The 25,241-nt window shown below is 40.9% G+C and overlaps 1 protein-coding gene across 1 annotated transcript in view; it reads left to right on the plus strand.

Moving 5' to 3' along the window:
* Nucleotides 1-10,133: 10,133 nt before the first annotated feature.
* FBXL20 (F-box and leucine rich repeat protein 20) overlaps nt 10,134-25,241 on the plus strand; it is a 2,487,640-nt gene continuing 2,472,532 nt past the window's right edge. Inside the window, exon 1 of the mRNA XM_044055052.1 lies at nt 10,134-10,616. Coding sequence (XP_043910987.1) covers nt 10,575-10,616 — 42 coding nt within the window. The 5' untranslated portion in view covers nt 10,134-10,574. The remainder of the gene's footprint in view (nt 10,617-25,241) is intronic.

A 25,241-nucleotide genomic window follows, 5' to 3' on the forward strand; every position in this document is an offset into this window, starting at 1 on the left:
AAGTAGATACTAAACAGGACAAGACCCAGGACTGGAGCCTGTGGTACTGCACTCATCACTGGTCCAAAGTCATACATGGAGTCTGCTACTTCACAGTGTGTGTTCTGTTAGTAAGCCTGTTAGCAACCCATCTTGTGACATAGCAATTTATACCTCCTTTAGTGGGTTTATCTATATTTACAGAGTGTGGGGTGATGTTGTAAGCCATGGCAGGATCTACATAGGCTGTGCGAACCACCTTACCCTGTCGACGGTTCTGGTGACTGCTTCAATGTCATCTATCAGGTTTAGGAGACATGATCTGCATTTTACACACCCAACATGGTTGTGGTCCAGGGTTTGAGGATTACAAATGTATTTTTTTATAAGTTATATGATGATATATTCCATGGCCTTGAAGGGCAGGCTCATCAGGCTAATGGGGCGCTAGTTCCTGGGGTCCGTGGTGTCTCCACCCTTGTGTAGTGGGATAACCGTTGCTGTGCACCATTCAGCTGGCACAAAGCCTGAGGTGTGGCTATGACTGAACATGGTAAGTCGGTGTGATGCCTGTTCGTTCTGTGGTTTGTGTAGAACACAGCCTGGGCAGTTATCTGGTCCCATGGCTGCTGTGATACTGGCTTTGGAGAGTGTTTTTTTACCTGTGCAGCCATGATGACAGCAACTTTGCAGTCTTCCATTATAGTGATGTGCTCTTTCATGGGTGAGAGGGGGGTAAAGTTAATACTGATCCTATCTGCCAGGATGTTGGCAATATCAGTTGGATCTGTATATTTAGTGCCATTGAGCTGTAACTCAGAACAGATCTGAGTGTTGCCATGACATGGACCTGTCTGTTCTGCAGAGATCTCCTGCGTAGACCGTATGCAACAGAGTACAGATTGGGTTAAATTCAGTCTTGTTGCATGGGGCAAATGTTTGAGGCCAGTAATCCTCTTGTTGAGGTACTTCCGTGGTCTTTCCAGCTGCTGACGGTGCCTAGTCAGATTCATCACAAGTGTGTTGTGGTAGTCCCTGACAGGTCTGATGACTGATGAGTAGAGGGAACCTCCTTTGACCTACATGCACAGACCTTGGCAGGTTGTGTGAACAAATAGCATGATTTTCTGACCACTTTGTGAATGTGTTTCTGGAAGTAGAGATGACTAACCACATTTGTCCATAGATCCCTTATTATCATCTCCATATTTAGCCTAAGTGTGTGAGCATGCCCAGTATGACCTTTCAGTGTGATGCTGAATGAAATCCACTACATTTGTTGAAGTGTGTGAGCATGCCCACTATAGACATTTATACTATATGTGTGCAGAAAATCAAGTTGTATTTTTACAGCAGGGCTCACCTTTGTGTCATAAATCAACAGGGATCATGCTGTGCCTGCAGGGCTTCCATGAGACACTTTGCATAGACTTATCAACATTTCTACATACGGGGGGGCAGCTATTCTTTGTACATTTCTACCCGGGGGCACAACTGATTGTTACTGTGGGTGTACATAGGAAGAGGGGTTCACCTGACACTTATACACATCTGCTAGGCCTGCACTGCTATGTAAGGTACTCCATTTCAGTCTGTACTGTTGCCTATCGTAGTGGCTTGAGGCATACTACTGTACTACAGATCTTGGCGTCCACTGTCACGTATATTAGATTGCGACTTCATAGCCTACCGAACCCACGTCACACCGCCTGGCCTGCTGTTCTCTGTCTACATAGGCCTGTGGGGGAGGTTACCCATATGCCTCTTTAGGGGCATGCTACAGCATTTCTTTGTGTTTGCATTAGTGTACAATTGTCCTGCTGTGTCTGTGCCAGTAAAATGCTGTCATGGCTTAGTGGTTCAGTACTGTGACTATAATGCACAGTATCCTGGGATCGAGCCCTGTCACGTCTTTTTATTTTCATGCTGGGCAGACCAGACTGCTTAAGGAACAGTAAAGCAGATATGAGCATGTTTACCTGACTTTGCTCAACTTTGCCCAACCTTGCCCAACATTGCTCAACGTTGCGCTAGTTGGTGCAGGAAATTTTATTTACATATACTAATTAGTGGTAAAAGCTGCGTAGTACTGCTTTATATTGCTTAAACATGGCAATCATGCCTCAGGTGGTGCTGCAGGGCTGCCTATGTCGGATGCACATAGTACACTCCCTATACATGTGTGTAAACAGGTAGTGTCAAGTTAGGCATCCCTTCTATTTTATGTGCAAGTCAGAGAGCGGTATCATTTCCAGGGTTCCTACTGAGCCAGTGTATGTGCTATGCGTTGCCTCTTTGCCAAGGCCAAGGCATATTGGGCATGCCTCCTTCTGCCTACTGGGGCAGGCTCAGGTTGTTCCTCCTCCGAGTCACGCTGTGCCTGTGCAGGCCTTGGCAATGGTGGGAGGTTGTTTGGCCCTGTCCCATGCTGTTCCTGCAGCACCTGTTTTTGCAGGATCATATTGTGTAGCATGGCACATACCATGACAATTTGGGTACATGTAGTTGGTAAGTACTGCAAGGCTCCACCAGATGTGTCCAGGCACCGGAACCACGACTTGAGCATCCCAAACACACGCTCGATTACATTTTGTGTTTGTGCCTCATTATGGAGTTCTTGTTCAGGTGTGTGTGCATTTCTGATGGGTGTCATCAGCCACGGCTCCAGTGCATATCCAGCATCCCCCACCAGGTGACCGTCAGGGATGTCCCCATTGGCAAATGTCTGGTACAGCTGTGTCAGATGCCAGATATGGGAATCGTGGTAGCTTCCAGGGCAGCCAGCACACACATTCAGTATTATGCCCTGGGCATTGCACATAACCTGGCAGTTGATGGAGTGGAAGCCCTTGTGGTTGATGTAGGCCCTACCCTGCTCACTGGCTGGTGCTTTGATGTGTATGTGCGTGCAGTCAATTGCACCCAGTACCTCAGGGTATTCCGCTATTTGCTGGAAGAGACGCATATTGCTGGCCAATACCTCATGGGAATTGGGGAAATATACATGATCACCGACATGTGCTGACATGGCATTCAGAAACTGGTGCACTACCCTGGATGCTGATGCCTGTGAAATCCCCATCATATCACCAGCTGGTCTCTGGAAGGCACCTGTTGCTAGTATTCTTAGGCCAACACATACCTTGGTTTCCACTGGGATGGGTTCCCCTCTGTTGGTTCTGTGTGTGAGGCGTGGCCTGCACAGCTCAACAATTTGCTGCAGGAGGTCTCTGTCCACTCTATAGCACTCCACTATCTCCAGCTCATGTAGCCACTGGTAGGTTACCCTGGGTCTGTACACTCTTCTCCGTCTCCTCACTGTGGGTTGCTCAGCACCATTCACAATGGCACCACCCTCAGCATCTTGCGCATGTTGCCTTATAATAGCAATGGCATCCCCTAACATTTTTTGTCTCAGTTAAGCTTTTTAAGTTTTCACTTCTCTTTGTATACTGCAGTGTTGCAGTGTTTCTGAGAAAAACATGGGGGAATGTTGTTTGCAGAGTTTTAAGTGCTGGGCTGGGCTAGTGTACTGCCTGTGTAATTGGGTGATACTGATTGATTTCACCTGGCAGCTCTGCTAGTTCTCCTTGGTTAACTTCCTACTACTTCTTTTCCTTCCTTTTCCCTTTCTGTTTCCACAGGGGGCAGCGGCGTGCAAACAAGCGCAAACACGCGCACACGCGCGCACACAGGCTTAGGCAGGTGCACATCCACGCACTCAGGCTTAGACAGCCTTACACAGGCTTACACGGGTGCACACACGCACACACAGGCGTAGACAGGTTTACAGGCGCGCACACAGTGTAAGCATCTTTGCAAGAAACTTTAGTGATATCCACGGCGTACACATTTGGTTTCTGGGTTTCAGTTAAAACAACTGTAGACACGCCTCTTCCAGTCCTGAGTAACTCACAGCAAACACATGCCTCTCTGCTCCAATAAGCTTACAGTCTTTGATACATACCCCCTCATGATGTATATATTTTCTACTCTACTACTCCCCTAATCCTACACTTACACTCTAGGGACATGGTTCACATGGCAAAGAAAATTGGGATTCACTATCCTTAGCCTCATTTGCATAGGATTGCCTACTAATGCTTGGTTACATCTCTCAAACTGAGCTTCCCCCCTTAGCAACCACTACTCAGTAGCCATGCTGTCTTCAGCCTGCCATTCACCTGCACGGCAGAAGAATATTTTTAATAAAATGTCTATTTTTGGCTTTTTTTCTGGTTTTTAGAGCGCCGCACATTTGCACGGCACTACGCTACGCTTAAACATCGATCGGGAAAAAAAAAAAAAGATTTTTTTTAATTATTTTGCAACAGATAAAAATGCCAATGGCCTTATATTTGGCCATTGACATGCTTCCTCAACTGGATACATTCTTTATTTGGAGCTGTCATAGCTCTGTTTTGCTATTTGCAGAACGGTACTCCGTTACCAACGGAGTACATTTCTGCAAGTAACTCCTGGATCACAAATTTACCTCATTTGCATAGCTTTCAGCAGCAAATGAGGTAATTTGCATAGCATAACACTGTCCGTGCAATAGTAGTTTTAGGAGCTCTCATGCATGCCCCTGCCGTCTGTTGCTGGATCGCTCGGCAGACATATTGGATGTCTGGAGTCTTTCTCTACTCTTAGACTCCTTGCAGGCCTTTGTGAATCCGGCCCACAGTAATTCTTAAAGACAAGAAGTTTTATTGGCATATTTATTTTTTTCTTCTCTAACAACACGGTGTTTATATAATATATATATATATATATATATATGTGTGTGTGTGTGTGTGTGTGTGTATGCATGTACTGTATGCATATATATATATATATATATATATATATATGTGTGTGTGTGTGTGTGTGTGTGTGTGTGTGTGTGTGTGCGCATTAGTATTTGTTACAGGGGAAAATCTGATTAGGCCATGATAGGTTGCTTTTCAGAGGGACCCCAGGGAGAAAAGCTCCATAGTTAACAAATATTACAAGGTATCATACAATACAATACAAGGCCAAACTGCAAATATTAACTTTTGCGTGTAAGATACAAACATTAGTATAGTAAGAAAGAAAAAAAACAGGATATAGATCTAGGAAATCATTATATCCCATAGAATTACATTTCGGTTTTACCGTAGCAATGATAATGTTAAGAACTTCCATGTCTAGGTGAAAATAGAATTTTAGTGCAGTACTTTAACTTTATAGTGTATATACTGTTGAGTAATGTTTATTACTGAAATGCAATCTAAATATTTCTAATATTTTATGAAACGTATTATACATTTTCTCTGGAGTTTGAATTATACTTAGTTAGTTAGTTAGTTAGTTAGTTAGTTAGTTAGTTAGTTAGTTAGTTAGTTGCTTTTGTTTACAGGATAGTCTGACTTGACAAAAAATGCCCCATTTCAGCTAAGGTCTGTGAAGGTAAGCTCCACGATAAAAACATACAAAAATAAAAACTGCCATGCAAGTTATTTAAAGTTAAAAAATGAAAAAGATTGAAAGGTAGTGAAATGGTCAGTTTATACATATACTAAAAACCATCAGATTTATTTACTATTTTTTCAGTTGGTAAGTGAACCTTTTCAGCCATGATTAGAGCTCAAAAGCAGGAAATACATCACAGTCTTTCTAATCAAAAATATTATATACCAAATAATTAAACAGCAAAATTCAGAACATAGTGGTAAGCTTCAGTGCAGATAAGGTAAGATTAAAAGATTCTGCTAGAGTGCTTTGACAAAAAATATATATAGAAAGTGCAAGCTAAGAAATACATAACATACAATGCAATCATACATATAATGCATAAACTCCTATATACATAAATCCCTATGTCACAAGATGGGTTGCCAACTGGCTTACTGAAAGAACCCACACTGTGAAAGTAGCAGACTCCAAATCAGACTTCAGACCAGTGACAAGTGGAGTACCACAGGGTTTAGTCTTCTCTGAAGTACAGGCAAACACAGAAGGTCTTTGGCTAAATAAATTCGCAGATGACTGCAAACTAGGAGCCATAATTGAAACTCCTAACGATGTGGACATCCTACAAAAGGGCCTCACTGAGACAGATGCCTGGTGTCAAAGACGTGGTCAAAAGCTCAATGCCAAAAAGTGCACTGTCATCCCCTTTGGTAAAAATTCTGTACCATGAACTACCACATAGGTGGTAGTCTACTTAACACCAAAAGTGTAATAAGAGACCTTGGGACACAGGTGGACAGTAGTCTCTCCTTTGATAATCACATTGCCAAAGTGGTCAGGAAATCCTTCTACGTGGCACACCTCATCACAAAAGGTTTCTCATCCAGAAAAAAAGAGGTCATTGTTCCCCTCTACTCATCACTCATTAGACCCATTATAGAGTACAACGCCCCTTTTATGTACCTCACAAGACATTTACAACAACTGGAAAGGCCGCAAAAATACCTCACAAAGAGGATTACTGGCCTCAAACAGATGCCTTACATGAACCGTCTCAAAAACTCCAGCTTTACTCTGTGCATATAAGCCTACTCAGAGGTGATCTCTGCCTAACATACAAAGCTATGTCAAACCCAGAGCTGTTGGACATGCTCCACTTAAAGAAATCCCAATCACTCCGAGCTACACCCTCTAGGGACCTGAACCTTGTCACCACAATAAACAGAACATGATGGAGGGATAGATTCCTGTCCCAGAGACTTCCCATACTCTGGAACAGACTACCTATCTATGTCAAACAGAGCTCCTCATTAGCACTCTTCAAGAAAAATCTTGATGATTGGATGGGTAATAGGAAATTCACCCCAGGGATCACTTCTGTGGTTCTGCTTGACAGGGGGACAGGAAAATAATTTTCTTGGGTGGCAAAAGCCAGGGTACATTTTTGGCTAGGCTTGTATAGGCCCTAGGGCCAATAGCCTAGTACCTACCTATGAACCTTTGAACCTATATGAAATATATACACTTAAGATGCCACATTAAGGGGTTGATAAACGTTTTGTAAATATATTTTATTATTCATAGTATGTGATGTTGTTACCTAACCATTGTCAGGCTAGCGACTGCAAGCAGATTCAGCAAAGATATGCTCTTTAACGTTTTGACTCTGTTCTGTACTTTATTAACCTGTGTACTGTATTTGCTGTACTAATCTTTGTGGAGCTTTTCTCCTTGGGTCTCTGCCAAAAATGGGATCCATGCCCAGCTGGACTTTCCTGATAAACAAATGTAAAATAACTAATAGATTTTTGATGTCAGTAGGCAGGTGGTTCCAGGTAGCACGTCCCATTCTAGAGAAGGCTGTCTCAGCTACAGCAGTTTTAAATGGATGGCATACCAGAGAGAAATTGTCTTGTGTATTTCTGAGTACATAAGGGTTGTCTTGTAAAGGTACTTTCATTCATAAAAGGGTGTAGTGACCATGTTTTAGAACCCTGTAAATTAGAGTACTTAGATGAGGGGATCAGCCGAAAGAAGAAGAGAAGTGGCCCTATGAAGCACTGAAAGCCAACTGGAATTTTTTATCAAATTGCAATGGTGCACCTGGGGATCTGCTAATAGAATGAATCTGCAAATGTTATTCTCAGCAGGTTGTATTATGTGAGTATTATGGGCTGAATACATAATGAGAAAAAGAAGCCCAGATACCAATTTGGGAATTAAAATATTTTTAGTATCGGCCCTGTGAGCAGTGGGTGAAAGGAGGTGAATGATTTTATAATGCAATTGTAATTGAGCAAGGACTTTATTAGTTACAAAATCTGTATGTGTGGAAAAGGAACGGGTAAGGTCAAGAATTAGACCTAGATACCGCTGTTCAGTAACACTAGAGATTATGTTTCCATTAAGAATTGTTAAAAGAATAGGAGGGATAGTGGGCAATTTATTGACTGAGACAAAGAGCATGACATCAGCTTGCTTAGGGTTAATTAGTAGCTTGTTAGAAGTGTAGCAGGTGCATAACTGAGCAAAACTGTCCTTTAACTTGATTTGCAGGAGCAGCGTATGATTTTAGTATATTACTCATTTAGGATTTGGTAATTCTAGGGGAAGATCATTAACAAAGAGAGAGAGAGAAGAGAACCTAGCACAGACCGTTGTGGTATACCTGTATTAAGTTTACCAGCAATAGAGGATGAGACTTTTCTATGGACTTTAAAGATTCTGTCATTTAGATAGCTGTGAAACCAATAAATAGTATTATCTCTAAAGTTGAACCTTTTGAGTTTGTTGAAAAGAAGGGCATTGTTGACTGTTTCAGAAGATCTTGTCATATCAACAAGGAGACCTGCAGTAACAAGTCTCTCATTCATGGTATCACTAGCCATTAATATGTCAGTGAAGGTACTGAAGACATTGTGAAAGCCAAACTATGCATTGTATAACAGGCTATAGCTGTTAATGTACTTAAGTAGTTGTATAAAAGTTTTTTTTTCAAATATTTTGTTAATAGGGCACAATTTAGAAATAGGTCTATAATTCTTCAGCACATTTGGAGACATGAGTTCGGATAGAGGGATTATAATTGTGTGCTTGAATACTGGTGAGACACTGCCTGAGGTGACAGAAGCTATGAGTAAATGAGATTAGTGATTTTTTTCAGCCACAAACCTTAGGAAAGTGTGATGAAGTTTGCTGGATTTAGATCCTAATTTGTTGAGTATGAGTAGTGGTGTCTTGGTCTGTTTTGTTGAAACTTCAAGGAAGTGAAATGTTGCTGCATAAGAGGCTAGAACTGGCATAGATCAGGGGATGAAGGTTTTTTGCTCTTTGTTGGGGTGGTGGTAAATTGTTGGAAAGGTTTTAGTCATGTCAATTTACAGGCACTATCAAGATTTGAGAGTTAGGCTTAAGGAATGAAAGCAGAACCTGTAGAAAAGGAAGCAAAAATAAATGGAAAGTAAATTAGTAAACACTAGAAAGGGACGAAGAAGAAGAAAAATAAAATAGAAAAGGGAAAAGGTGAAGGAAAAAGAAAGAACATGAAGAGATAAGGAAAATGATAGAAAGAGAAATTAGTATCAGAGAATCAAGGAGAAATAGGAAAAAAATATCTAAAAACATTTAAAGAAGTTGTCCCATCCCAATTACTTCATTCATGTCATACTGCTCAACCACTGAGCATTAAAAAAAATCACAGCACTGGCCTTTAAAATATATTTGCAACAGTCCAAACGAGGAACATTTTCATATTTTTTAGAAAAGAAGGTCTTTGAATCCATTTCCAAAATAATTTGCTTTTCTGGCTAGCAGTTAGGGCAGATTATTAGTGCTGTGAGCTGCTAACTCTTGTCCAGAGTTTTAGTTTGTTAGGCTCTATTTGCCTACTGTGTGACGCTTGCAAGTTGCTTAACCAATCAGTGCTCTGGGCTAAGCTCTTTAGCGGTCACCCTGAAGAATATCTGTTATTGTTTAGTTTGCTTACATAATAGTGTATGTATCCTTGATTTAATTTTGAAAAGGAAGTCAGCAAATATTGGTAAAACATGGCTACGTTTTGACTAATAAAATAGTAGCTGACACTTGCATTCAAGCTCTATGATCACAAGCATACATCTCAAGTTTATTTCATTATGGGAAAAGTTCCTCATTTTGCCTTGGAAAACCCAGCTTCCTCGTAGATCCACAGTAAAAGGGTCTGTAACATTTCCAGTGTTAAAAAGTTTAACTGATATTCATGGTAAGTAATACAGAATCATATTAATAAAATTGTTTTAAGTATAAAGTAAAACATTTTAACCACCCCTTGGGCTTCCTAATTTTAAGTTGTTTAAATGTTTCATGATTTGCTTATTTTTGCACATTATGATAGGTACACTTTCACATTTTGAAGACGGAAGACTGAGTGTTACATTACTAAGAGATCGACACCATTAAAAACAAATAGCCTTTGAAACTCTTATGCTATACCTATAGTTTTCTGTTTAACCACGCCTTTGGGTGTGGTCAAAAGCAGTACAGACACACCCCTGTACTCTTTTTAGCGAAGCATGTTTGTTTTTCACACAGTAATAATGAAGGCAAGTTATTAACAAGTTGCTTAAGAGTTAATTGTTTACGTTGTTAGTCAACCTGAGGAGATCATAAAGGAGTCGCCGAAGGAAATACAATTTTAAATATCCTTCGTTAAAGCTAAATATTCAAATAGATTCAGGAAGACGTTCTCCCCTAATAAGCTACTTGCTGTAACTAATTTGCGTTTGTGTTTTGGGTATCATGAGAGCGTGCTCTTTACTACATAAAGTCTCTTGACTGTTGTCAAATACGCTGCAGCATACCGTCTGGGAAGAATGAGTGGCAGTAATGTAGACCGAACTACCCGACGTCAGATGACCGAGAGCGTCTGCCGGGGTGGGGAGCCGCTCGCTGTGTGCCGTGGCTAGGGGAGGCTCTCCCCGCAGCACTAGCCAATCAGGGGCGCTGTTGCTCGGAGGTTGCAGTGTTTTTGTTTTGGGTTCGAAGTTGGGAGCTGGAGGGCCCGGAGCTAGCCGAGCCCCGTTTTTGCTTGGCTCGGTGTGTTGTCCGTCCTTCGATTCTTTCTGAGTGTGTAATAGTCCACTGTTGTTGTTGTTGTGCGAGGTCTCGCTTCCGGCTTCCTCATGAGGAAGGACATGAATGGAGTCACCAAGAGCAGGTTTGAGGTGAGGGGCTACTTGGTGAGCGACTTAAGAGGGGTGCTCATTTAAAGGGACGGGAAGTGGCCAGCCTGTATTGGGAAATGGCAGGTGCTGAGGCGATTTCGGAGTGTTATTACTTGGCCTAATTTTGACATTTAAGTTTGTGTATATGATTTTGTTCTGTGTATACTTAGTTTCTAATATTCTATATATCTGGATGTTTGTCTTTAGTTTTTAGACGTTTAGTTGTAGTCATGCCAAGAAGCCACTTTAGTTCAAACAGTTTGTAATGTGTATTTTTGTAGTTACTTTTATACTAATCATTAATATTACCCACATATTTTTGAAAAGTGAGCGTTTGTCTTGGTGTTTTATTTTTTTAATATTTAAAGGGGTTTGTATTTTACTGTACAACGTAGAGTCTCGCCAGTGGTGTTTGTTGCTGTCTGCATCAGCTGATGATATGCTTATCCGGCTAATCTTTTGAATAGTATAGGCTGGATGATAAACATGTTTGGGTTGCCTTTTGGTTGGTCTGTACGATTTTTTTTTATTCCACCTAATCTTGATATGGGCTCCTGTGTTGTGGTTTTGAAGGTAAATTTAAAGGGCCAAACTGCCCTCCCAAGTCCCGGCACGTTCTTCTTTCCTAGCTGCTGACGGAAACGCACAAATGTGTTTCATGTAGTAGAGCTGATGAAGTTTGCTTTGTTCGTTGTGGACAACTGGCTACAGGAAAAATATTGGGCTTGAGGTACTCTATTAAGGAGATCGTTGTTTGGATCACTTTTGAGCAGTGCTGGCTTGCTTTTGGATACTGTAAATGTCTCTGCTACATACCCTGAACACATTTTATTCCAGCATTAATTATTTATACACCTTTGTGTTTCGCGTGATGTTCAACTTCCGGAAGGTAGATGTGTGGATAAGTTTCATTGTTGTACTAGTCACGGTGAGACTTTTACAGTGTCGAACAGGCAACCAGGTGGATTTGAATGTTTACCATACCAGTGCTGTGTATACACTGAGCTTTGTAAAGCTATGTGACATTGGTTTGAGTTCCAGCAGCGATAGCCTGTAGGCATTGTATTTGGCACTGTTGATACGTTCCTGTCCTGTTAAAGTTTTCTGCGTTTTCAGGCCCACCAGGCTGTAACTTAATGCAGATGTACTTGCTTATTAGGACATTCTCCATCTGTGAGATGGATATATTTTGCATATTGCTAGATTCCAGGTGAAAAACTTGTTCTTTTGTCATGTGCACAGGGAATAAACAGTGCCCTATTGGTCTTTTATTTTATTTCAGTTTGTATATTGTAAGATGTTTTAACGTATAGAGTACTACTGTTCACAGAATGAGCACCGTTGTACAAAAAGTATAAGTTATTTCATTTATACCGACTTTGGCAAGACCTTCTGCTGCATGTGCAGTAATAATAGAGCTCTCATTTTTGCTGCAACAAACAGGATGGTAAAAGTAATTCAGAACAGTTTTGGATGTTTGCCAAGTTATTTGATTAATTTGCATTTTCCAAACAAAACTACATGTAGTAATTTCATAACTCCTTCCTCATATATCTAGGTGAATTTGACAATTTTTCCATATTTCCCCTAACTTTGTTCTTTATCTGCTGCTGAACCACCACACGTCTAACTCAATGAAAAAGGACGTGGGGAAAAACAAATTATTTCTGATGCTACTGATCTCCCCCAACCAGGTTCAGACAGTGTCCTGTTGCAGTTTATAGCAGTGTGTTACAATTGCCTCCCCTCTTCATGATACCTATAATCTTTCTAATGTCTAGAAATGAGCATTTCTCATCCTTCTCCAGAACTTGTTAAATCCATCCATGTCTCTGTTATGACAGCACACACCTTTTGATGCTAGATTATCAGAAGTCTGGAGCATTTCTCCCCGGGCCTCCGCTGAAAACAGGCTCTGTGGAACCTAGTCGGACATTCCCGGTCAACAAATGTTAAATAAATAAATAAATAAAAGTCTGTGGATTGCTTTTCTACCTGAAGTACGTGCATTCATTTCATACTGATGGTATTGCAGTGCAGCTTAAGGGGTTGCTGCATTCCTGAGTGTGCTATCCTTTCGTTGAAATGTTGAGCCAAGGTGCCATCTGCCCGACTTGGTGGTAGTAGATGTGAAAGGTCACACTGCACTCTTTATACATTTATATAAAATCTACATGGCATTCTTTTTTTTTTTTTTTTTTTTTTTTTTTTTCCAACCACCCCCATTTATTCATGCATGTTGAATCCCAGGCAGCATTTTTTTTTAAATGCATTTAGTCTTTCACACCTTAGAAAAGTGTGCTAAGTTTCTTCTAGTCCACTTGCATGACAGATCTTGCTGTACTTGCTTTATAGACCCTTCACTGCGGCTTGTCTAATAATTAATCTCCTACAGAAGGGCTGATAGTGTATTAAATTCCTTAACATTTTCCTTCTGGTTCAAATAGCCTTCCGTATGTGGCCGCACATCTTATGCTGTCAAATATTTCTACCATAGTTTTGTGTTTTCTTCATGGTTTCCACATTAATATTTTCTTTGTTCTTTTATTTCTTTATTCCAGTTTTTCATTTTAAACAATTTGTTATGCAAAATGCATAGCTGGATTAGCCCACGTTTTGTATCTGCAAAATAAAGTATCTTCATTTCTGTACAGTTTAACCTGAAATACCTTCTTTGTTTTAAACAATTAACCACTTTTCTTTCTTTCTTTTATTGTTAAATTTGTATGCACTTCCCCATATAACTTAATTTTCCTAATACCACAGAATTCAGTAAATTAACTTTCTTAGCCAACTTAAAATTTCTCACAGCCCTGTAGTATTGTACCTCTAGAATCACACTTTGACACTGAAAATGTTCCTTCAGTCTTTAGTATCCCCGTCCTTTTTTTATTTATTCAAAGTTAATCCTGTTAACTAAAAATCTTTGTCTGTTATTAGTCTAATCCATTTATGTTTTGTTGTTAACATTGTATTATCTGAGTAAGAAAAATAACAATACCTTCACTCTTTCTAACAGTATAACTTTTCTCTTTTAACATCATTGTTTTTAATGACTCTGCAGTATTTATTGGGGGCACTTTTGTGGTACCTTTAATTAGTAAATGGGTTGAAAGAAAGTCAGAATAATCTTGGCGTAATTGCTTTTCTAAGTAGCTTGCTGTGCATTTAATACTTCTCCAGTTTCGCATACTTCTAAAATCTCCATAATTGCAGAAACATAACATTGTCAAAAGTTTTTATTTTGCATGCTGCTAATTCTACTTTCGCCTTATCTGCTATTTCCTTTATCAGAACCAGCATTCCTTGACTTTACCTCCCTTTTATTCTGTCTGTACATTTTATTAAAACTTCCTGTGTCATAGCTTTGCTATAAAGATTTTGTTAAACAAAATGTAATCTTTTGTATTATTCATTGTGATAGGTCTCCCTTTTGCTATGTTAGTCTTATTGCCCATCGTCAGTATCAATTTTATCACACCTTTACGTGATGTTGTTGGGGGGGGGGGGCCATAGCAGTTGCATTTTCCTTCCATTTGTTTGTTGAACATAAAGTTGTTTCCAGTGTTTTGTCATATTACTATAAAAGTTATAGATCAGTTCTCCAAACTATTGGACTAATTACACTTTCACATGCCTTCTTTTGTGCTGCAATGTTTTTGTCTACCCTGCTTTTCATTTTTTGCATGGGGCTGGAACGTCACATCAGCATTAGTCTTTGTGAACAAATCCCCTATCTATCCTTTCATATGCATATTGGATTTCCTCACATCCGGAAGACTTATTCTTACAACTTTCACGACTAAAAGTTCCAATGTCCCTGTATTTAGGTAGTTGAATGTTTATTTGCCTGACAAAAATTGGGTCTCAACTTTCCAAAGTAGTTTCCCCATCCTGCCTACATTGTTGTGAAGTCACGTATTAAGGTGTTTAGCATATTACATCTGTAACTGCATGCACCACTGTTTTTATATGCAGTTTTTTGTCATGTATCAAGCTGTTTACATTTACTGATGTTAAATTCCCTTTTATTTATTTTTTTTTTAATTTAGTGATAGAGTAAGAAACGGAGCAAAAAATGTTGCTCTAAAACAGTGTTTATAGAAAATCATTTCCTTATGTCTCCTTCATCTAATTCACATGGTGTGCATTCTGTCACCATCTGCTGATGTTTACCTTTACTTCTGCTGCACATCCGTGTCTAGAACCATGTCAATGTTTAATTCAGTTAGTGTTACATGCTGCTCATCGTCTTGTCTTCCCCATCCTACATTTTTAGTTTTACCATTATATCTTTCTACATTTTTAGTTTCTTGATCCTTTACATTTCTGTTTTTATGCAATTCATACTTTTTTATTAATAGAAGCAGTTTCATTTATGATGCCCCATTGTACTTTCAGGTCATAAATGGCCTGTTTTGCAACAGTTTCTGCTTTCCATTCTGCGTTTAGGTTCATACTAGGCTATCTGCCCGAGGGCATTTACAAGCCTAGCCCATCGTTTTGTGGCTTACGCCACCCCTTTAGTATGGGGAACTATACCCATTATTTTGCTGTGCCTCTGTCGAGCAGTGACACTGAGGTAATCCCTGGGGTATATCTGCGATCTCCCATCCATTGGTCAAGATTTCTCTTGAACAAGGCCAGCGAGGTGCTCTGCCTCACATATACCGGGATTTTGTTCCACAGCATAGGGAGTCTTTGGGTGATGAATCTATCCCTCCAGCACGTCCTATTAATAGCCGTGTCTAGGTTTAAGTCTCCCGCCCTTGTGGCTCTGATGGATCTAGATTTTTTGAGGTGAAGCATATTCATCAAATCTGGGTTTGACATGGCCTTGTATGTTAGGCAAAGGTCACCTCTGAGCAAGCGGTGGCGACTGAATAGAGCTGGAGTTCTTTCAGTCGGGCAGCATAGGACAGATTTTTGAGACCCTTTATCCTTTTGGTGAGGAACTTTTTGGCCTCTCCAGCTGCTGCAAGTGTCGGGTCAGATACATTCCGAAAGGGGCATTGTACTCAATCATTGGTCTGATGAGTGATGAGTAGAGGGAGACAATGACCTCCCTTGATCTAGATGAGAATCCCTTCATGATAAGGTGGGCAATGTAGAAGGTCTTCCTAACTACTTTAGCTACATGGGTGTCGAATGACAGACTACTATCCACCTGGGTCCCCAGGTCCCTGATAACTTCTTCTGTGCTCAGTGGATTGCCACCTATTTGGTAGCTAGGGGTAACCTTGTTTTTCCGAAGGGTATGACTATGCATTTTTGGCATTTAACTTTAGGCCATGGCTCTGGCACCAGTTATCCGTTTCTGTGAGACCCTTCTGAAGGATATCTGTGTCAGATGTGTTTTCTACTATGGCCCAGTTTGCAGTCATCTGCAAACTTTGTCAGCCATAACCCTCTTGTCTTTGCTTCTACTTCAGAAGTAGATGCCAAACAAGAGTGGGCCCAGGACTGAGCCCTGTGGGACACCACTTGTGACAGGCTTTGAGTCTGACATGGCGCCAGCAACTCTGACCCTGTGGGTTCTGTCACTCAGCCAGTTTGCAACCCATCTTGTGATGTATGGGTTAATATTTAAGCTGATGAGTTTTTCAATGATACCCGAGTGGGGTATTGTATCGAAGGCCTTCGCCAGATCGAGGTAGGCTGTATGGACTGCCTTTCCCTCATCAATGGCTTTGGTGACTGTTTCGAAAAAGTCAACCAAGTTTAAAAGGCATGATCTGCCTTTGACAAAGCCAAACTGGGTTGGATCCAAAGTCTGCAAATTCCCTGTCTTTATTTATGAGGTCCATTATGATCCTCTCCATGGCTTTGCAGATAAGGCTTGTCAAGCTAATGGGCCGGTAATTTCCAGGGTCGGTGGAGGCACCGCCTTTGTGAAGTGGGACCACAGTTGCAGTGCGCCACTCCTGGGTACGTATCCAGAGGTAAGACTTTGATTAAACAGCTGTCCTAGCTGTGGGTTTAATTCCTCATTGAGTTCGTGGAGCACACAGCCGGGGACACCATCAGGTCCCATGGATGCTGTGTTTTTTGCTTTGGAGAGAGCAGTTCTCACTTGGGCGTTGGAGATGTTTGGGGGGCTGCAATCATTTGGTATAGATATCTCTCCTTTTGGGGGGGGGGAGAAGTTTGCACTGAACCTGTCAGCCAGTATGTTGGCAATGTCCATAGGATCAGTAATCTTCACATCATTTTGAACTAGTTCTGAGCATATCTGGGAGTTTCCTCCCAGGTTTCTAACATAGCTAAAGAAGGCCTTATGATTGTCTTTTGAGTCTTTAGCTATTTTTCTCTCAAAATTTGCTTTGGATGATTTTATGAGAGCTCTTAGTTTTTTACTTATAGTGATCAAGGGTGTCTTACCTTTTAAGGATTTTGCTCTATCTTGTAGTAGCTTCCTCCTTTTGTTGTAGAGTTTGTTTATGGCTGGGGTCCACCAGACTGGGCGCTTGCCTTTGGTACAAAGAGTCTTTGTTTTGCTTGGGATTGCCTTATCCATGCAGTCCTGCAGGTGCTGGTAGAAGGCATTTGTAAGTGATTCAGCGGCTTGTGTACTGTTTTCCGCGGCTTGGGGCCTTAAAGGAGACCACACTAGTCTTTAGAAGTGTGAAGTCGGCTTTGAGAAGTTCTTTACTGTGGTCTTTTTATTTCAGGTGGGGTGGGATGAGGACCTCCAGCGAGATTAGTTTGTGATCTGATCTCACCAGTGAGGGGTATACTTCCGGTGTTGAACATTGTGCTCCCATGTTCGTGATGATGAGGTCAAGTATGTTATCTCCTCTTGTGGGGATGGTAACTAGTTGTTCCATGGCATTTGAGTTTATGAATTCCAGGAACTTTTGGGCTAGGGTGTTTGGGCTTGAGTAGTGTTCCCAGTCTATATTAGGGTAATTGAAGTCACCTAGTATGATGGTGTTTGGTGATACATTTATCCCCTCTAGTGTTTTCAGGAAGGCTATGTGAGGTTCCTGAGTTTGTGAGGGTGGCCTGTAACATGCTACAATTTGCAGAGCAGTCTTGCCTATGGTTAATTGCACCTGGATGGTCTCCGATGCATCGTGCGTTGCAACCAGTCTTGAGGTGTGGGTGTCCTTGATGAATATGGATACCCCCCCCTCCTTTCTTGGTATTGTCCGGATTTTGGGGCCGGCATGATATGAGGTAAAACCTGATAGTGCTGGGGTGCTCTCAGGAGCCTTGAACCAGGTTTCTGTCACAGCACAGACATCGATGTTCTCCATACTGAGAAGGGCCTCGAGTGCGTGCATTTTGAGATTCAGACTTCTGGCATTGAGCAGCATTACCCTTAGTTTTTTTCCTTTTTTGTGTTCTAGGGTGGTAGGTTTAGAATTTGAGCCTTGCCTAAAAAAGGCACTATGGGGTGGCAAGAGCCTTTGCCAATATCCGGAATCCCAGGGGTGACAGGTGCAAGCCGTCCCTTGCGAAGCAGCGTGGCTTGTCCAGCATGTCATCCCAGGCAGACAGACACTGGATCCCCTTTGAATGACACCAGTGTTTAAGCCAATTGTTAAAGCTGATCATCTTATCTCTGTATTGTGGCATCATTCTTGGTGAAGGTAGGATACTGCTCAAGGTCAGGGTCATACCTGCCTGGGCTACATAATCAGAGAGCTCCTCAATGTCTCTCTTCATGTAGTCCAAGGAGGTATGTCTCAGGTCGTTTACACCAGCGTGGACAATGACTGAGTCGTATTTGTACCTGCTGTTGAGAGACCTGAGTGCTTGTGTTATGTGGCGGATTCTAGCGCCCGACAGGCAGCTTACTGTGACCTTCTCCTTACTCAGTCTGGTGGGCGGGGCGTCAGTGTGTCTGACTATGGAGTCACCAATGACTAGTGTGTCTGGCATTTTGTTTGGCCTTAAGGGCTGTGACTGTTTGACACTCTGACTGTGAGGTCTATGTGTTGCAGGTGATGTGTTCTGAGGTGGTGGTTGTTTGGGTGTCTGCTTTGGTGGCCTCTGCTGTTTTGGTAGATTTTTGATCAGAGCCTCCGAGTATGTCTTTGTGTGTTTATGTGTATGATTTGAGGTTGTGATGGTACTATGTGAGACTGGGTCTATAGTGTGTGTGGTAACCTTCTCCTCCTGACTGGTCTTGCCAGTCCTATGTTGAGAGAGCTCAGCCTCCAGTTTGGCTGTATAGTTGCATCTCTCGCATGTATTTGTGTTTTGTGGGAGGAGGAGAGGGTTGTCTGTGTACATGAGGCAATTGTAACATTGCCTCAATATTCCCAGGTTCACCAGCTGAGCAGGAGAGGACACTAGCAACTGATCCCTCGACATGCTAGAAGGAATAGACAAAAAAACTTTAAAGAAGATTCCGGGGGACGTGGGTGACCGAGAAATGGGGGTTTGCCTTTTTGGGGTACTATCTATGACAAGAGCACCGTATCAAGGTAATAAGTACTGTAGGAGCAAGTGCTAGGTTTAACAGAGAATAGTCTACTTGGAGTCAAGTAGAGTTGGTCTTTTTAGTTATAGGATACGCTGATTAGATCAGTAGTACAGTTCGAGGAAGGTAGTTTTAAGGGAAAAATTGAAGAGTGGAATTTAGGTAGCCCTAATAGTTTAAATCTGCTTAACCGGTGCTGCCCTAGTGTGCAACGATAGCAGCTCTGCGCTAAATCGCGCTAAACCGCACAAACGCGCGTTTAGCGTTTTTTATATCAGGGGGCTGAAAGAAGCTAGGAACTGGCCCAAAACGACCAATAAACTACAAGTTGCTGGCTGAAACCTCACAAAACTGGACCAACAGGCAGCTCAATGCTTCCCACTCCCACTGGTAAGCAAGGGAACTTCCTCTCTTCCAAATCGGGTAAAGAATCAGTAACAGGAACTGCAAACAAAGCCCAGGGATCAGCAAGCTCTGAAACTGGACTATTCTAGCTTAGTAAGGCGGGAAAACAAGAGATTTTTTTTTCAGAAAACAAGCAGAAACAGATACAGTAAACACTTATAAATGCTATAAATCGGCTATCACAGCCTACACAAACAATTTGCAACAGTTACAGATTTTAAAAGTAACAAACTGAGAAACAAGTGCAAAAACAGAATAAATGCAGAAAAAACAATAACAATGTATCAGCAAGCAGGCGAAATACAGTTGCTAGTTAAATAGAAGTGGAAAGCCACAAAAATTATACTTAAATCAGATAAAGTCGCTTTTTTAGCTCACTGAAGCTTGGATTACTCTGCTGGCCACCACGAGGATCTGTGCTGAGTAGGTACAAGCCAAAAAACGCGCGTTTAGCGTTTTTTATATCAGGGGGCTGAAAGAAGCTAGGAACTGGCCCAAAACGACCAATAAATTACAAGTTGCTGGCTGAAACCTCACAAAACTGGACCAACAGGCAGCTCAATGCTTCCCACTCCCACTGGTAAGCAAGGGAACTTCCTCTTACAAATCAGGTAAAGAATCAGTAACAGGAACTGCAAACAAAGCCCAGGGATCAGCAAGCTCTGAAACTGGACTATTCTAGCTTAGTAAGGCGGGAAAACAAGAGATTTTTTTTTTTTTTTTTTTTTTTTCAGAAAACAAGCAGAAACAGATACAGTAAACACTTATAAATGCTATAAATCGGCTATCACAGCCTACACAAACAATTTGCAACAGTTACAGTTTGCTTATGTTGTGCCTCTAATATTGGCCACACCTTTTTTTTGCTAACATTCATTTGTCATGTGTAGTCTTTGGAAATGTACCATGTTAATACTCCTCTTTACAGTCACAAAATAACTATTAATAAATGATTTACTGTAGAACTTTAACTTTTTAACAAAAGTTGTGATATTTTTCTTCTAAAAGCGTATGCTTGTGTTTATATTATTGCCTTTTAAATTTTCATTTCTACATATTGCAATTCCTGTTTGTATTCTACTAACATACCTTTAATTTCTATGTAAGCTGTTTAAAATTTCTGTATTAAATCATTGTCGTATAACTTGTTTATATTCTAAACCAGTGCTTTCATATTGTATAATTTGGTTTAATTATTTAAACGTTAGTTTTTTTATGTTTAAAGACTGTAAAATGTTGTGTAATACTTTGGAGCTTCCCTCCCTTGGCCTCCACTGAAAATGGGCTCCAACCTAGTTGACTTTCCCAATAATCCAAATATCAGTAAAATAAAACTTGATAGGTATATATTTCTGAGATGTTAAAACAATGTTGTAAACAAGATAAAACTTGGTGTGTTCAGAAACTCCCCTTATTAAAAACTGAATGGAGAGGAAAAGTTGCAATCTCTCTATAGATTTGTATTTTGATGATATCATGAAATTCATGGATACACATTTGTTAGCTGGTTGGAATGTTAACTGAAGGGCACTTTTATTTAGTTACATGTTAACGGTGAACCTGTTAATGTCCTTCATTCCCAATCATAACATTTTGATGCTTTGAGGAAGACTGATTTGTGAGCATCGGAAGTTTGTGTATGGGATTGAATGGATTTTGCTCGATTATATTCCAGATCTGGAGCAGGTGGACCTTGTAGCTGACAGGTAAAGATACAATGTAGTGTTATTTATTGCTGTAATTTTTGTGGTAAGAGCTGTTTAGATACTTGTCATGGTGTTATGTAATCTAAAGTCTTTCTATGTCAAAAAAGTTGTCTTTTGGAATGTGAAGATGGTCAAGATACGTATTTATTGGGTATTGCTTCAGACCTGTGCCAACATGGCTTTTTCTTGGGGCTGTAAAAATCCTTGTAATCAAGGTGATGAAGTAAAAAGAAATGGCCATCTTTTAGTATGGTGCACATTCTTTGGGCTTTTTTGTTACAGTAGTCATAAAGCAAAATTACTCCCTTCTTTAACTAGTGTGGCCAAGGATAGAAGTCTTTTCAGGGATAGGCTACCTGGATGTAATTTCTTGGAAAGGGTAGATTGTCACAGGAAGGGGTTCCAGAGCACATCTATTGAAAATGTTTTAAACCACATTTTCCCTGTTGACAGTATTGGGTTCAGTAAATGTTTGTTTGACTTTTTGTGCCCGAGGTTAAGCATGTGGAGCTCATTGTCCCTTGCCATGACATAATCTCTGTAACTGTCTTTCCAGTGAAAGTTGCCACAAAAGAGTTTTTAATTGGAGCCAGAATATTCGTGTATCATAGGGGTCAGTGGATTTGGCTAGGTCTGCATGACTGTTAAAAGATTTAGTATTAAACTATGATATTTTAGAAGAGGTGGTCATTCTGTTAGCAGAGCAGTGCCTTTGCTAAATTCAGTGAAAGGTAAGTTAGAAAAGGTACCTATCCCTTTGAAGGAAGGGGGTTATATTTTAAGATTTTTCACTTTACCAAATTAGTGAATTTAAGATGGGCCTGCATTTGCTTTGCTTTCCTTTCTTAACGGGCTTCTTGGGTTAATTTTTCATCCTGTCCTGCCTCTGGAGCTTTATGCGAGAGTAACCCCTTTTTTTCTTTTGTCATGTTGTTTTTGAATTGCTAAGAAATATTAGATCCTAGTAGGCAAAATTATAATTTTGCTGAAGTCCATTGAAAAGCTGTGCTAGAAAAAGTATCTTACCACTTCAAAAGGAACAGGGTTAAACCCTTTTTTTTTTTTTTTTGTTTTGTTTTGTTCCCAAACTGGAAAGCATCTTCGATCTGTCTGTACTTTACTTAAAACAGACTTGACTTTGAAGCTGCTCCTCATCTTTTGTCTTTAGAGGAATGGGTAGGGATTTGGCTTTGAAGGAAGTATATTGGCATATATGAAATTTAAGTTTGTGCATGTGTCTGGGGAGGGGTTTAGTCAGTCATTATATTGGTGCTCCCTTCTGGTCTGCAAACAGTTATGGGTTCTCAAGTGTCTAGCCCCCAGAAGTGTTTGCACTGAACTTTACACATTTTCCCTGTTGGATGAGTGCCTCTAGCTGGCTTGTATAACACTTGACAAAAGTGAGTTCTCCAACAATTCCATGTTCATAGTCTAGCATAAGAAATTGTACCAAATCCCATTTAAATAGAAAGATATATATATATATATATATATATATATATATATATATATATATATATATATATATTTTTTTTTTTTCAAATACAGGATCCTGGGAATGCAAGTCTGTTCTGAGTTTCTGTTAAGGAACTTTTTTCTTTTTGTATAACTTAGCACTTATGGGCGTTATCCCTTAGATTAAAATAGATGACTAAGATGTATCAGAAATTGCTGCATGTGATTAGTTGGGGGGGGGGGGACTCTGTGCACCATTCCCATGGTGTAAAAGAATGCAGTAGAGGTAACTGGGCAGAGCATCACCAGACCTAGAGATATATTTTTACTCTGTTTCTATTCTCCTCTTGGACATTTGCTATTTAAATTTTTTTTTTGCTTTGATATTGCATTTTACTAGAAATAGGATCATAGGCAATTACTAGGCTATTGGCCCTGAGGCCCTTATAAGCCTAGCCAAGTTTAGCTGATGTTTAGACAAATCAGCACCCGATGCCCTTGTCCAGCAGGGACACAGGTGGAATCTCGGGGGTATATTTTCTGTTTCCCGTCCAGTTATCCAGGTTGCACTTAAAAAGGGGTAAAGAGGCACTCTGCTTGATGTGGAAAGGGAGTCTATTCCATAGATGGGGGAGTCTCTGGGGCAAGTCTTTCCCGCCAACAAGTCTTGTTGATGTCAACCAGGTTGAGACTGCGCGTGCAGGTTACTCAAGTGGAGCTTGACTTGCGGATATGCAGCAGTCCCATCAAGGTGGGGTCCGTGATCGTCTTGTTTGTCAGACAGAGGTCACCTCTGAGGAGTCTGTATGAAACTGAGAGTAGAGGGATATCTGTGTATGGTAAATGTTTGAGGCCCTGGATTCTGCTAGTGAGGAACCTCTGTGGTCTCTCCAGCTGCTGCATGTGCTTTGCAGGGTACATGCCGAAAGGGGTGTTGTACTCCATAATGGGCCTTATAAGGGAAGAGTACAGGGATTTTATGATCTCCTTGCCCCTGGTTCAGATAACCCTTATGAGGTGGGCTATGTAGAAGGCTTTCCGTACAACAAAACAACATGGTGGTCAAAAGTTAGGTTGCTATTAACCTGGGTGCCCAAATCCCTCACGACTGTGTGCTTAGGATGTTATTAATGTGATAATTTGTGGGGACATCAGTCTCCCCAAAGGGGATGATATGCATTTTTTGGTATTCAGTTTAAGGTCTTGTTTTTGGCACCAGTCATTGACCCTCTTGGAGGGTGTCCACATCACTAAGGGAGTTGATGACAACACCCAGCTTGCAGTCATCTGCAAACTTGGTCAGCCATAGCCCACTGGTTTTGGCCTGCACCTCAGAAAAGTATTTCCCAAATAACAGATGCCTCAAGACTGAACCCTGGAGTACACCGCTTGTTGCAGGTCTACTGCTTGAGGTGGCTTCCCCTAGTTTGACTCTGTGGATTCTATCAGTGAGCCAGGTTGCTACCCATCTGGTAACACATGGATTGATGCCTAGAGAGTTTATCTATTATGCCTGAGTGGGGAATAGTGTCAAAGGCTTTGGCCAGGTCAAGGTAGGCGGTGTGCACAGTCTTCCCCTCTTCCATGGCTTTGGTGAGTGTCTCAAAAGAAGTCGACCAAATTTAGCAGATATGACCTCATCTTGATTAAGCCAAACTCTGTGGGATCAAGTATTTGAAGGTTGCTAATGTCCTTGTTTAATGAGGTCAATGTTCCGTGGCCTTACAGATCAAGCTTGTTAGGCTGATGGGGCTAAGATTTCCTGGCTCAATGGATGCTCCACCTTTTGTGTAAAGGAATGACAGTGGCTGTCCTCCACTCAGCTGGGAGAAAGCCAATACACAACAAACAGAGCACCTTGCTGACCCTCTTCAAGTGCAACCTTGATGAGTGGATGGGGAAACCACAAATTTGTCCCAGACTTCCACCTGCATCCCTCATTGACAGGGGCAACAGGTGCTGACTGAGGTTTCTTTTTGGGGATAAACTCTTGGCTAGGCTTGGAAGGGCCCCAGAGCCATTAGCCTAGTAACCTCCCATTATAGTGTGATCCTAATAAAGGGTGTCTTTTATTTATTTTAATTCTAGCGTTCAAGTATCGTCCATGCGTAACTGCAAGAAAGCAAGTTTACAAAAAATAGCAACTATAGAATCTTCCATATCTTAGCAAGAGTGCCACCATTTTGGAAGTTACATATTTCCATCAGAACACATTTTACCTGTAGTGACTTATTTTGAATTGAAAAGTTTTTTACATGTTGAAAAGCATCAATCCAATGCTCTTTCTTGAGCTTTTAAATTCATGCAATTTTTTGTTTGAGTTTACCCATCCGTACAGGTTGTTTGTGTCACTGTGATGTTGTAACCAAATGTGATTTGTTTCATCTTTGAGAATAATCCTTTAGCGTGAAGCTAGATATTTTTGGAAGATAGTTGCCTAGACAGATTTTACTGACATCTGCTAAGCTATGAGGAATAATATACTTGTTGTCAGTTGATGAGAGAGGAACTGAGTGAGCCAAGTAAGATCCTTTTAATAGGAAAATGGCTGCTATCTTTATTCTTAAGCCTGGGAACTACAGAAGATTAATGAAGTGTTGTTAAAGACTGGTTTTCTAGTTTAATATT

Source organism: Protopterus annectens, chromosome 13.part0 (assembly GCF_019279795.1).
Source record: "Protopterus annectens isolate FY-2018-M chromosome 13.part0, PAN1.0, whole genome shotgun sequence".
NCBI lineage: Eukaryota > Metazoa > Chordata > Ceratodontiformes > Protopteridae > Protopterus > Protopterus annectens.